Source organism: Stegostoma tigrinum, chromosome 19 (assembly GCF_030684315.1).
Source record: "Stegostoma tigrinum isolate sSteTig4 chromosome 19, sSteTig4.hap1, whole genome shotgun sequence".
Lineage (NCBI taxonomy): Eukaryota > Metazoa > Chordata > Chondrichthyes > Orectolobiformes > Stegostomatidae > Stegostoma > Stegostoma tigrinum.
In genome coordinates this window covers 40,830,094-40,844,886 of record NC_081372.1, presented here as the reverse complement: position 1 = coordinate 40,844,886, position 14,793 = coordinate 40,830,094, and the positions used below count along the sequence as shown (strand labels likewise).

The 14,793-nt window shown below is 42.5% G+C and overlaps 1 protein-coding gene across 2 annotated transcripts in view; it reads left to right on the top strand.

Moving 5' to 3' along the window:
* dpm1 (dolichyl-phosphate mannosyltransferase subunit 1, catalytic) overlaps positions 1-14,018 on the top strand; it is a 93,584-nt gene extending 79,566 nt beyond the window's left edge. For both annotated transcript variants that reach the window (XM_048550244.2, XM_048550245.2), the window contains exon 9: positions 13,722-14,018. In XM_048550244.2, coding sequence (XP_048406201.1) covers positions 13,722-13,826 — 105 coding nt within the window. In that variant the 3' untranslated portion in view covers positions 13,827-14,018. The remainder of the gene's footprint in view (positions 1-13,721) is intronic.
* The last annotated feature ends 775 nt before the right edge of the window (positions 14,019-14,793 follow it).

Sequence of the window (14,793 nt, the reverse complement as noted above, 5' to 3'; positions counted from 1 at the left end):
ACTCCCCATTGTTACTGCTGGTTTGGTAAACAAGCTTTTTTGGTTTGATTGTATCTTGTTGTTGCGTCTGATCACACATCAGGAACCGGCTTTCCTACTTAGGTGCACCCATTATCCTTTTACACTGCATGATTTGCAAAGGTTTTGGAACAAGACAACTCCACAAAGAATGCAACAGACCAAACTTAGCTCACAATTTACTTGTTTTCTGTGTCCTGACTAATGTGCCAGTATTGACAGTTGCATTTGATGCTTGCAGGCTTTGTTGTTTGGCTACAATGGCTTCATAAGTTCTGTGTCTTTTAGTTGTATACTGATATTGTGACCTTTGTTTTTCCCCAAGATCTTGCTGGAAGATATGATTGGTGTTGAAGCTACAACCATAAGGTCATACAGCATGAAAACAGTCCAACTTGTCCATGCTGACCAAATTTCCTAAACTGAACTAGTCTCGTTTGCCCGCATCTGGCCCATATCCCTCTAAACCCTTCCTATTCATGTACCTAGCCAAATATCTTTTAAATATTGTAATTGAATCTGCCTCTACAACTTTGTCTGGCAGTTTATTCCATACACGCACTGCCCACTGTGTGGAAAGTTGCCCCTCAGGTCCCTGTTAAATCTTTCCCCTCTCACCTTAAACCTATGCCCTCTAGTTTTGGACACATCTACCCTTGGGAAAAGACCTTGGCTGTTCAACTTTAACTACTGCTTAGTCTCCGACACAGTAGGGGGAGAAAAAAATCCCAGGCTCTCCTTATAATTCAAATCCTCAAAATTTTTTCTGTGCCATTTCTAGTTTAACAACATCCTTTTTACAGCAGGGAGACCAGAATTGTATGCAGTATTCTAAAAGTGGCTTCAACAATGTCTTGTACCAGTGCCATTATCTGCTTAGACAGCTCAGTTTGGAAGAAATTGCAATCCTCACCATCTCACAGCATCTACCGAGGAACTGATTATTTAATTCTTGTAGCTGCTGCCTGCAACAAATAAGCTTCAAATGATGCATTTTAAAATTTAGTTTTATGTGAAGTTCACCCTCCTGCATGTTCCATTGCTTAATAGGATTTTTCTGTTGTCCTCATACTGTGCAACTCCTTGTTTTCAATCACTACCTTTTTATTTTCTTCATTTACTTAGGCAGTTCTTTGACAAGTACATCCAAAAAGCGTAGCTCCTACTTTCGTTTAAAATGTCTACGATTGAATAGGACATCTTTGGCCATCTGGTTCACGCTAGGGAATTTGCTGGTCATGTTCCTGATGTACCTGTTTTCTATCAACTATTTTGAGACGAGGAGTAGAAGTTTTAGAGGAGATCAAAGGGAAAAACTTTTTCACCCATAGGTGGTGAGAATTTGAAACTCATTGCCTGTAAGGATTGTAGAGACAGAAACCATCTTAACACTTAATTTGTGATGCCAAGGTATACAAAGCTCTGGGCCAAGTGTTGGAATGTGGGATTGAAATAGTCAAGTGCTTGTTTTGACAGGCACGGATGTGATGGACCAAAGAGCCTTTTTCTGTGCCACAGATCTGAGTATATTCTGATCTGTAGAGGATTGATAGTCTTGCTACTCCACAGGGAGAGTTGGCAATGCAGTCACTGGGCTTTTCTCATCTCTGTTTTGTTTCGGACTGTGATTCAAAGGGTTACTTTCTGTTCCTCACGTTTTTCTTTTGTGTGGAAAAGACACTCAAGGATGACTCAATAGGGAATTAGGGATTGTATTAGATCCAAAGAAGGGACATAAAATTTGGCCAAAAAAGCAACCAACATGAGAGGGAGCAGTTTAGAATTCAGCAAAGGAGGAGAAAGACATTGATTAAGAGGGGGTGAGTAGAGTATGGGGATGAGTATATGGGAATACACAACGGACTGTATGTGAAGATGAATGTAGTTCCCTTACAGTCAGAAACAGGGGAAGTTATAAATGATAACACAGTGGTGTCAAACAAATTAAATACCAAACCTTTGGTTTTGCCTTCAGAGAGGAGGACATGAATAATGTCCCAAAATGACGGAGAACATAGGGGTTAGTGAGACCGAGGAACTGAAGGAAGTAGTATTAGTGGGAAAATCGTGTTGAAGAAACTGATGAGATAAAAATTTGGTAAATCTCCAGGGTTTTGATGATCTACGTTGGCAGCACAGTGGCTCAGTGGTTAGCAGTGTTGCCTCACAGCACCAGCGACCCGGGTTTGATTCCAGCCTTGAGAGACTGCAAGCTCCTCATAGACAGTCTCCCCGTGTTGCGTAGGGTTTTACGGTGCTCCGGTTTCCTCCCACTGTCCAAAAGATGTGCAGGTTAGGTGGATTGGCTATGCTAAATTGCCCATTGCGTCTAGGATGGGAAATACAGGGATGGTGTATGGGATGGGTCTGGGTGAGATGCTCCTCGGAGGGTAGGTGTGGACTCAATGGGCCGAATGACCTGCTTCCACACTGCAGGGATTCTATTCAAGTACTAAAGGAAGTGGCCCCAGAAATAGTGGATGAATTGGTGGTCATTTTTCAATATTCGATAGATTCTGGAACAGCTTCTATAGATTGGAGGGTAGCTAATGAAACCCAACTACAGGTATTTAATAAAGGAGGTAGAGAGAAAACAGGTTATATAGGCTAGTTGGCCTGACATTAAAAATGGGGAAAATGCTAGAATCTGATATAAAAGATTGAAATAGCAGAGCACTTGCAAAACAGTGACAGGATTGAACAGAGACCAAGAGTTTATGAAAGGAAAATCATGGTTGACAAATCTACTGGAATTTTTTGAAGCTGTAACTCGTGGAGTTGCGATCCAATGGATGTAGTTTACTTGGACTTCCAGAAGGCATTCAATAAGGTCTCATACGAGAGAGATATGTGTGTTAATTGAAGTGCGTGGAATTAGGGTTAGTATACTGCGTTGATAATGGACTAGTGGTAGATAGGAAACAAAGGATAGGATATATTAAGGATTTAGATGAGGGGACTAAATGTAATATCTCCAAGTTTACAGGGAAAGGTACCTGGTGTGTTAGGGTTGGTGTGGAGTGTGTGAAGCAGAGTCACCACAGAACAAGTCGACCATATCTCATGCGTTTCCCGCAGTTCTGCCCTCAAATCCCCTTATCCCCGCTAAACAAAAATAACGACAGAGTTCCCCTGGTCCTCACATACAACCCCATCAACTTCCACAACCAGCACATTATCCTCCACCATTTTGCCACCTACAATACAATCCTCGCACCAAAGAGAGAGTTCCCTCCCCATACCTATCTATCTTTCGTAGGGACCACTCGCTCCATGACGCCAGCATCCACCTATCACCATCCCACCTACGTGGCCCCAGCCCAACCCCTCTTCCCTCTATTTAACTCCCAGCTCCTTTCTGCCTCCCTGATTTAAGGATCTAGGCCTGAAATGTTGATTCTCCTGCTTGTCTGACCTGTGTTCCTCCAGCTCTACACTGTATCGAGTCTGATTCCAGCATGTGCATTTCTTCTTATCTCAAAGTGGGACTAGGTAGTTTGGGAAACTTGGTTGGTATGGACGAGATGGACTGAAGGGTATGTTTTCATGCTATATGTCTCTAAGACTTTATATCGCAGAAAACTGTAAAATTCTAACAGTACTCGACAGGATAAAAGCAGGATGGATGTTCCTGATGTGTGGAGTTGGAAGAACACAGCAGGCCAAGCAGCATCACAGGAGCACAAAACCTGACGTTTCGGGCCTAGACCCTTCTTCAGACAGGGGCATGGGGAGAGAGTTCTGAAATAAATGGGGAGAGAGGGGCAGGCGGACCGAAGATGGACAGAAGAGAAGATAGGTGGAGAGGAGAGTATAGGTGGGCAGGTAGGGAGGGAGGGGACAGGTCTAGGGGGCGGGATGAGGTTAGTAGGTAGAAAATGGAGGTGCGGCTTGAGGTGGGAGAAGGGGATGGGTGAGAGGAAGAACAGGTTAGGGAGGCGGGGACGAGCTGGGCTGGTTTTGGGATGCAGTGGGGGGAGGGGAGATTTTGAAGCTTGTGAAGTCCACATTGATACCATTGGGCTGCAGGGTTCCCAAGTGGAATGTGAGTTGCTGTTCCTGCAACCTTCAGGTGGCATTATGGCACTGCAGGAGGCCCAGGATGGACATGTCGTCTAAGGAATGGGAGGGGGAGTTAAAATGGTTCGCGACTGGGAGGTGCAGTTGTTTATTGCGAACCGAGAGTAGGTGTTCTGCAAAGCGGTCCCCAAGCCTCCGCTTGGTTTCCCAATGTAGAGGAAGCCACAACGGGTACAGTGGATGCAGTATACTACATTGGCAAATGTGCAGGTGAACATCTGCTTGATGTGGAAAGTCATCTTGGGGCCTGTGTTGGGGGTGAGGGAGGAGGTGTGGGGGCAAGTGTAGCACTCCCTGCGGTTGCAGGGGAAGGTGCCGGGTGTGGTGGTGTTGGAGGGGAGTGTGGAGCGGACAAGGGAGTCCTGGAGCGACTGGTCTTTCGGGAAGGCAGACAAGAGTGGGGATGGAAAAATGTCTTGGGTGGTGGGGTTGGATTGCAGATGACGGAAGTGTCAGAGGATGATGCGTTGTATCCGGGGGTTGGCGGGGTGGTATGTGAGGACGAGGGGGATTCTCTTAGGGCAATTATTGCGGGGGCGGGGTGTGAGGGATGTGTTGCGGGAAATGTGGGAGACACGGTCGAGGGCATTTTCAACCACTGCGGGGGGGGATGTTGCGGTCCTTGAAGAACTTGGACATCTGGGATGTGCGGGAGTGGAATGCCTCATCCTGGGAGCAGATGCGGCGGAGACAAAGGAATTGGGAATAGGGGATGGAATTCTTGCAGGTGGGTGGGTGGGAGGAGGTGTATTCCAGGTAGCTGTGGGAGTCAGTGGACTTGAAATGGAATCAGTTTCTAGCTGGTTGCCTGAGATGGAGACTGAGAGATCCAGGAAGGTGAGGGATGTGTTGGAGATAGCCCGCGTGAACTTGAGGTTGGGGTGGAAGGTGTTGGTGAAGTGGATGAACTGTTCGAGCAACCCTTGGGAGCAAGAGGTAGCGCCGATACAGTCATCAATGTAACGGAGGAAGAGGTGGGGTTTGGGGCCAGTGTAGGTGCGGAAGAGGGACTGTTCCACGTAACCTACAAAGAAGCAGGCATAGCTTGGGCCCATGCGGGTAACCACGGCTACCCCCTTTGTCTGTAGGAAGTGGGAGGAATCGAAAGAGAAGTTGTTGAGGGTGAGGATGAGTTTGGCTAGGCGGATGAGGGTGTCAGTGGAGGGTGACTGGTCGGGCCTGCGGGACAGGAAGAAGCGGAGCGCCTTGAGGCCATCTGCATGAGGAATGTAGGTATATAGGGATCGGACGTCCATGGTGAAAATGAGTTTTTGAGGACCGGGAAACTGGAAGTTCTGGAGGAGGTGGAGGGTGTGGGTGGTGTCACGGACATAGGTGGGGAGTTCCTGGACCAAGGGGGAGAAAGTGGAGTCCAGGTAGGTGGAGATGAGTTCGGTGGAGCAGGAGCAGGCGGAGACAATGGGTCGACCAGGGAGGGCAGATTTGTGGATTTTGGGAAGGAGGTAGAAGCGGGCAGTGCGGGGTTGGGGAAGAATGAGGTTAGAGGCTCTGGGTGGGAGGTCACCTGAGGTGATGAGGTTGTGAATGGTTTGGGAGATGATGGTTAGGTGCTCGGGTGGGGTCGTGATCCGGGGGTGGTAGGAGGAGGTATTGGAGGGTTGGCGTTTGGCCTCAGCGATGTAGAGGTCAGTGCGCCATACTAAAACTGTGCCTCCCTTGTCTGCGGGTTTGATGGTGAGGTTGGGGTTGGAATGGAGGGCTGCCCGTCTGCGGGGGAGAGGTTGAAGTGGCTGAGAGGGGTGGAGAGGTTGAGGCAGTTAATATCTCGACGGCAGTTGGAGATGAAGAGGTCGAGGGAGGGTAGGGGACCTGGGGGTGGTGTCCAGGAGGAGGACTTGTGTGGGCAATAACCGCCCAAAGAGAATCCCCCTAGTCCTCCCTTAACCTCCGGATACAACGCATCATCCTCCAACACTTCCGCCATCTACAATCCGACTCCACCACCCAAGACATTTTTTCCATCCCCACCCTTGTCTGCCTTTCCAAGAGACCACTCTCTCTGGGACTCCCTTGTCCGCACCACACTCCTCTCCAATCCCACCACACCCGGCACCTTCCCCTGCAACCGCAGGAAGTGCTACACCTGCCCCCACACCACCTCCCTCACCTCCATCCCAGGCCCCAAGATGACTTTCCACATTTAAGCAGATGTTCACCTGCATATCTGCCAATGTGGTTTACTGTATCCACTGTACCCGGTGTGGCTTCCTCTACATTGGGGAAACCAAGCGGAGGCTTGGGGACTGCTTTGCAGATCACCTACGCTCGGTTCGCAATAAACAACTGCACTTCCCAGTCGCGAACCATTTTAACTCCCCCTCCCATTCCTTAGACAACATGTCCATCCTGGGCCTCCTGCAGTGCCACAATGCCACCTGAAGGCTGCAGGAACAGCAACTCATATTCTGCTTGGGAACCCTGCAGCCCAATGGTATCAATGTGGACTTCATAAGCTTCAAAATCTCCCCTCCCCCCACTGCATCCCAAAACCAGCCCAGCTCGTCCCTGCCTCCCTAACCTGTTCTTCCCCTCGCCCATCTCTTCCCCCCCCCCCCCCCCCCACCACCTCAAGCCGCACCTCCATTTCCTACCTCCTAACCTTATCCTGCCCCCTTGACCTGTCTATCCTCCCCGGACTGACCTATCCCCTCCCTACCTGCCCACCTATACTCTCCTCTCCACCTATCTTCTCCTCTATCCATCTTCGGTCCGCCTGCCCCTTTCTCCCTATTTATTCCAGAACCCTTTCCCCAACCCCCTCTCAGAAACGTCAGCTTTTATGCTCCTAAGATGCTGCTTGGCCTGCTGTGTTCATCCAGCTCCACACTTTGTTATCTTGGATTCTCCAGCATCTGCGGTTCCCATCGTCTCTGATCACAGGATGTTCCTGATGGCTGGGAAGTCCAAAACCAGAGGTCATTATCTAAAGATGTGGGTAGGTCATTATCATTGAGCTGAGGAGAAATGTCTTCATTTGGAAAGCAGTGAGCTGTGGAATTTTCTGTTACAGGAGGCAGTTATGCGTAAAGCATCATGACTGAGGGCCAAAGGAATTGAAGGGTATATGGAGAAAGTGGGAACAGGTTACTGAGTTGGATGATTAATCATGATCAAATTGCAGGTCACTGCAGGCTTGATGGGCTGAATGACCTACACCTGCTATTTTCCATGTTTCTATGACCCTCTCTCAGCCCGATTCAAAGCTGACTCATACTTGCCATGAATCACCAATCTGGTCTGCTGACAAATCTTGTAATCAGTGTTTAGCCAGTGATGTTTGTAAAGGGTACTGTCTCCCCGAGTTGCGATGTACGTACAGCCTCTGTAGTATTTAAATGTTTTTGGTCTTCTTGTGATCTTCAAAGTCGTACCACTGCTGTCATTACTTCTTAAAGTCTTAGTAATGGAGTTCCCCAGGGGTCATTATTGGGATATTTGCCTTTGCAGATCTATACCCGTGGTCCACATTTCATTGTACAGGGAACAGTTTCGAAGTTTGAAAGCAAGACAAAACTTGGAATCATTGTAACACCGTCAAGGACTGCATGGAACTTCAAACAGACATAGACAAGTTGGTGGAGAGGGCAGATGTAGTTCGGTATAGGATGATTCATTTTATTGGGAAGAATGTAGAGAGACAGTATAAATCGAACAGGTGCAGAAACAGCGGGATTTGTTTGTGTGTATAAATTATTAAGGGAGACATCGTTTGGAGAGAGCAGTTAATAAAGCATTCAATATCCTTAGCTTTATTAATCAGGGCATACAAGACAAGAACAAGGTACTTATTAAACACCAAGGTAGTTAATGAACTATATAAGTCATTAGTTGTAGCTGAAGTATTGTGTACAGTTCTGGGCATCACACTTTAAAAATGTTGTAAACTCATTGGAGAAAGTGCAGAAGAGGTTTACAGGAATAGTTCCAGTTCTAGGGATGAGAAAAATGTGCCATTCATAGAAGGATGGAGAATGAGAGGATGCCGATTTAAAGAACTTTGCAAAAGAAGCAAATGTAATGAGGAAAAGTTTCCTCTTGCAACAAGTGGTTCGAAACTGGAAATGTTGGGGAGGCTGTTTCAATTAAGGCATTCAAGAAACTATTAGATGATTATTTGAATAGAAGGAATGTGCAGGGCTTGGGAACAAGGCAGGAGATTGGCACTAAGTCATAGTACTCATTTTGGCAAGCTAGTGCAGAAAGTATGAGCCAAAAGGCTTCCTGGATTGTAAGATAATGTGATGTTGTGATTCTATGTTTGCTTAAAGTAAACTTCCCAATCTGTCACCAGAACTGGGAAACTAAACATCTATTTTGTTTATTTATAAAGATATATTATGAGATTGCTCAGCAGAAACATTCACCATTAAAGTTCAGCAACTATTGTTATACGTAAGCAGAGGTACAATGTCTCATACCTCTAGCTAGACTGTGTAGCAGCTAATGGTCACATATTCTAATTCCTAGTTATTTTATTATTGTCATATTCCTACTTAAAATGATAGATATCCCATCAGGGATGGTCCCATCTTTTTATCCAAGGGACCATATTTTAATGTTTATTCTCAAAATGGGGCCACGTTCTAGTCCGTGGTGCTATGTTCGACGTGCCTACTTCAATTTTCATATATTTCCAAACTGTCTCAATCTGAATGGCTGAAAATGCTAACTGCATAAATTTCTTCAAAATGATATCACAGTTAATATTTATTGTTATAATGTAACAACATTAATAGCCATTTTTTTTCCTTGATATCACTGGGTCAAAAAGGTTACAATTTCTAGTCTCGAAGTAACAAAGTTCAGAAGTGTATTGTGCACTTTGAGGATTGTTGGATTGTTTGACCCTATGTTATCTGGTGGAGTGAAACCCTGGTGCAGAAATTAAGGAGCAGCCTGGATGTGAGCAACCATCCTAATGACGAACGTGTCCCATGTATAATATTTTAAAGCTCCATTTCCTGTAAGCAACCAAACTATTCTTAAAAAATAGCATTACAGATACTGATTGCACCCAATTGACAGAAATGGACATACGACGCAGGTACTACTATATAATACAGACCATCTCATGAGAAACAGGAGCAGAAGTAGGCTATTTGGTCCATCAAGTTTGTTTCCCCACTCAATTAGGTTGTAGATAATCCAATTGTGGCCTGAACTCCACTTTCCTGTCTGTACCCCATACCCCATGAATTTCTTTTGCTGGTCAAACTCAACCTCGAGTACATTCAAAAATACATTCAACCTCCATTGCTGTTTGGAGTAGAGAATTCCAAAGAATAATAACCTCTGGGAGAAGAAATTACACTTCTGTCCTAAATGGGAGATCCTGCGTTTAATTACGAGCCACACCCATTCTAGGTATTCTCAACAAAACAACCACCCAGCCAATATCTATCATATTTAGGCCCCTCAGAATCTTTTATGATTCAATAAAATTCATCATTTTATTCTTCAAAACTCCAATAAGTGATGGCCTTCATAAAACAAATCCCTTCCTCCCAGAAATCAGCCTGGTGAACCTTCTTTATACTGTCTCCAAAGTAAATAAACTTGTTACCTCACCTATCCTACTGTTTTCAACTCGGTTATGCATGTACTGTAGGCTTTAATCTTTCACTCCCTTGTCTCAATAAAACACAAGCCTAATTGTTCTCCTACCCCATATCCTAGAATAGGAATATGAAAAGGGCCTTTTGAGGTCCCATTAACATTAACATCAACATGGCTGACTACTGCCACTTATACAGTTGACTTTTCAAATGAGAGTCTGTCTGAGTAGAACTTGCGCTGCCAGAGACTCTGCAATAAAACTTTAGGGCTTACATTTGGTTCTGAAAAAGATGGGCTAGCCCCCCAAGTGATTCAAATAGGTGAAGTCATGTTGCCAGCAAATGGAAACAGAAATGAAGAGTGGTGAGGCAACTGGTGAAACACTTCTGGATGCAAAAAAAAACTGGATCATATTGTCCACTTTATCTACAACTTGAGCTGAACCTTGAAGACTTGTAAAGAGACCACCGAATAGGTCACTCTTAGTTGATTACTATCTACACAGCCCTCAAACCCTGCTGATCTGAAATGAGGCAGAGACACCGAGTAACTTGAGGAAGGGAAAGGGAGAAACAAATTTGAGAGGTGTACAAGCAACAAAACCAGGGTGGGGACACATTTGCTGGCACGGTTTAAAAAGTGCACTTGCCGTCACCAGGCACAATACATTAGGCAGCAACATCATAGTGAACCTGGTTGCCTGAGCATTTATCGTGAGAGGTTTTGGAATGTTTCCTGGAGAATGGCTGGTCCTCTGAATTCCTACTGGCAGCTTGCTTTCAATCAAACATTTGCATTGAGTCCAATTGGCAGGCTGATTGGAAGCTTTTGCTGGGTTGGACTCTGGCCAGTGCATCATATTTTAGAATAACCTGAGATGAAGGGAATAAAATTAAATTGTATGTGCACAACGTAACCAAACCGGTAGTGGCATGTTGGTCTATATCTTGAGAGTTTTGGGAATCAGAAGGAGGAATTATGCTTCCAGTGGAGAGAACCTTAGCCAGATCTTGAGAAGACATTATATCTCAAGAATATATTGACCTTACAGGTGATGTAGCACAGATTCACTAGAATGATACTGGAGCTCAGAGGATCAAGAATAAGGGAAGGTTCCAGAAATTTAAATTGGCTTGTCTTCAATACAGGATGTCCAAGTACAAAATTATCTTGTTTAACATGATTGAGTAGGGTAAATACAGAGAAACTATTTGATTTAGTAGCTTTTTACAAAGTGAAAGTTAGGTAATTTTGTAGTGAAACGTTAGTAGAAATCTAAAACATTTAAAATTGACCGAACTATTTTTTGAGAAACTTTAAACACTGAGTTTTTTTTTGTAGGGTATGTGATGTGGAGTGCATGTGAACAAATGAATTTGAGGTAGAAATCAGATGTGATTGAATTCAATGCCATAACTGATTCAAGGCTGAATGGTCCCTTTCTGTTCCTGTTTACTATTGTTATGAAAGTTACTTGATTATACCTCCTAATTTGATTACCTGTCTTACTATATATCACTTAAATTTCTAATAGCTAAGAAGAAAACATTACATTATCTTCTCAAAATTTAATTGAGAAATTTTATTTGTACCATTGCAGTTCCAAAAAGAAGTTGTATTGTCATTACAGTATCAATCCTTGTTAAAGTCATATTATTAGGGACCAAAGAGTAGCAGCTACCATAGGGAATGCGAAATGAGATTTTTCATTTTCTACAGACCAATAATAATGCATGAAAAAAAGTTAATGTCATTGGTCATATTATTACTAGGGTCCAATCAAGGCTGTCAAATCTCCTACCAGATACATGGAGAGAACTGGAGTGACAGGTGCCTGAAGCATTCAAAGTCTATCATATGATTACCTACAGCCAATGATAGAAGTAGAATGTTCACTTCATTATTGGCAGATGACATCGAGAATGTGTTGCTAACAGTAAAATTATGATGAAGTGACCCCAAAAGACCTGTTTTTGTATAATTTAGAAAGTAGTTGTAGGATGTAGCCTATCATAAGAAATTCCTGAAATTGATCGGTTTCTAGTATTTCCTTAATCCAAACTTTGAAGAACTAACTTAGGGCAAAATGATGGAAGGTGACATTGAAGGTGATGAAAGGTAATAAAGCATACAAGCAAGACTCTTTGATGATATGCAGTCACCTATGGCTTGTGTTTCTTTCCATCATTAAAAAATATTAACATTCACTTTTGGTTTGGTATGATTACATACCAACTAGTTTCTCAATAATTTAATTAAGAGATTGTTTATAGGGAAGCTGTAATGTGTGTTTGCAAATGATTTGTGCATGGGATGGTGTTGCTGGGGGTTTGTGGCTTCTCAGTTACTATTAACTGTAATGTGATTTAACACTGATATGCTAAAGATCATTTACAATTTGTAAGCTAGATTAATTTAGTTTACAATGAAAGATAGTTTACAATTTGTAAACTCAATATAATGTTTAGGGATTTATACTTCAGGCATTGAAATTTCAAGAATAAATCCACACCATCATAAAGTAGGAGCCAATGGCTACTTTCTTTCTTGTATCTTAATGGACGACCCTACTAAAAATTAGATTCCTTACAGTGGAAACAGGCCCTTCGGCCCAACAAGTCCACACCATCCCTTGCAGCATCCCACCCAGACCCATTCCCCTATAACACACACACCCCTGAACACTACAGGCAATTTAGCATGGCCAGTCCACCTAGCCTGCACATCTTTGGACTGTGGGAAGAAATTGGAGCACCCGGAGGAAACCCATGCAGACACGGGGAGAACGTGCAAACTCCACACAAACAGTCGCCCGAGGCTGGAATCGAACCCGGGTCTCTGGTGCTGTGAGGCTACAGTGCTAACCACTGAGCCACTGTGCCACCCCAGCTAAACCCAGCTGATCCTGCAAAATTCAGGGTTCGAGCCTAGGATCTTCCTGATCAGTGTGATTGAGCTACTCATCCGCTAAATTTATTAAGTTGTAACCCATTGAAATATTTCTCTTTGTTTCAATCATTCTTTGCTGCTTCTATAGTATTAATTTATTTGCATCTATAATTATACATGTTTTTAAATTATAATATGGTTAGAGTTCACTAATATTTTTACACATGCTGCCAATGCTTTTTAAGGCATAAAATCCGACTTGGAAAGAATAAGATGGGAAAATGTAGAATAAGATATTGCCAATTTATTTCAGCGTGCACACTACCTATGACAATATTATCCGAAGTTTTCAGCTAGACATTAAAGAAGGAAGATGGAATTACCCCAAAATCCATAGCCTGCATCAAAAATAGCATATTGCAATGATTAGCTGTTTTGTGCAAGATGTGCTTTTCTTAAAATGAAATTAAGTTTTACAGCATGTCACACATATTTTCATACATGTTTCTATTGCCACCACAATCTCTGTATGGCATCACAAAATAGTTTCAGTAGAGTATTGGGGAATGTAAATTCCTTTATAATTATATTATCAATGTTTGTAAATACATAATTTTATTGTTGGAAAATAATTCATAAAGATGTAGATAATACTTATGCAGTGCATCTGTACATTGATGACTAATTTTTAATATTGTTGAGAAATGAGCATGTTACCAAAGCTTTTCGTCTTGCACTCATCAAGGCAAACAGAAGAATACCAAATTTCAAAGGATCACGACAACTTATACTAAAGGAGAAATGGATACTGGTTTGTTGTTTGGTGCTTCTAGCACTTTGGAAGTGACATTTGATCGCAAAGCCACATGTTGCTTTTGAAATAGCTAGGAGCTTGGAGAGACCATCATTCCCCATTATTTTGCCACAGTCAGTCAGTGTGAGCTTGTCCAAAAATCAGCTTTGTTTTCTGCCATGGTACAATTTGATGTGATCTTTTGAAACTTGACATTGTTGCATTTGTCCTGAAAATCTTTAGAAATATTTCTCTCTGGTTAACAAATTTTCAAGTTCTGTAATTCTTGAATGTTTCTCTTGTTCGAAAATGTTCATGTTTACACTGAATTAACATGTCTTTTTCTCCTTCCCAATTATTACAGGTTCCTATAACATTTGTGGATCGGGTGTATGGTGAATCCAAACTGGGAGGAAATGAAATTGTGTCATTTTTGAAAGGACTGCTACATCTGTTTGCTACAACATAATCAAATCTGATATTTAGTACTGAAATGTTCTTTGGCCAGAATGCCTTGAGACTAGATTTGTGATTTCGTTATTTCACAATTTCCTTGTAAAGTCAGATTTTATATTTGTATAAATCTGTAGCACATTTGATAAGTGAACATCTGTAAAATATAACTTGAAATAAAATAAATCTAGTCTTTATGTCTATTAAATATTAATTTTTCTTCATTTAATGCTAATAATTCTACCACTTCCATAGGCTATATTGCTGTATTATTTTATATAGTTAAGAATTCAGTTGTGGGCTTATGATTTATTACAACCACAATATGCCATTTCTAAGATTTTGCTTTTCAGTCCTCCAGTGAAACCAAAAGAACATACGTTAAGATAACGGATGTCTCTCACTTTTCTCATTTAATCAAACTACCTGAGTAACTTTATTTTAACAGATACACTTCATTACTATAGTAGCTTAGTACAAACTTCTACACGTAAACTGGGTTCTGATTGAGAATGAATTCTCATACTCTGTAAAACAATGTATAAAGATAAAACATCCAGGGTTATAAAAGTTTGTGTAACTTAATTTCAATCTTTTTCACTTAATTTTCTTTATTTAGATGAGTTGGATTTAATTAAAGTAATTGTACATTTTTATTCCAAGCTTATTTGATCTTTCATGTTTCAGAAGCTAAAGGCTAAAATGTACACAAATGTCCATGTGAACATCTTTAATACAATTTCCTCTTTTAAAGTGATGCATCCAGCTGTAGGTTCATTTCTTGTATTATCCTTGGATATTTTATTGCCTCAATAAGTCCACCCACCATAATTTTCTTTCTCTACATCTAACTACATAATTTGGGGATTGCTGGAAAAACTCAGCAGATCTGACAGCAGATAACGGGAACTGCAGATGCTGGAGAATCCAAGATAACAAAGTGTGAAGCTGGATGAACACAGCAGGCCAAGCAGCATCTCAGG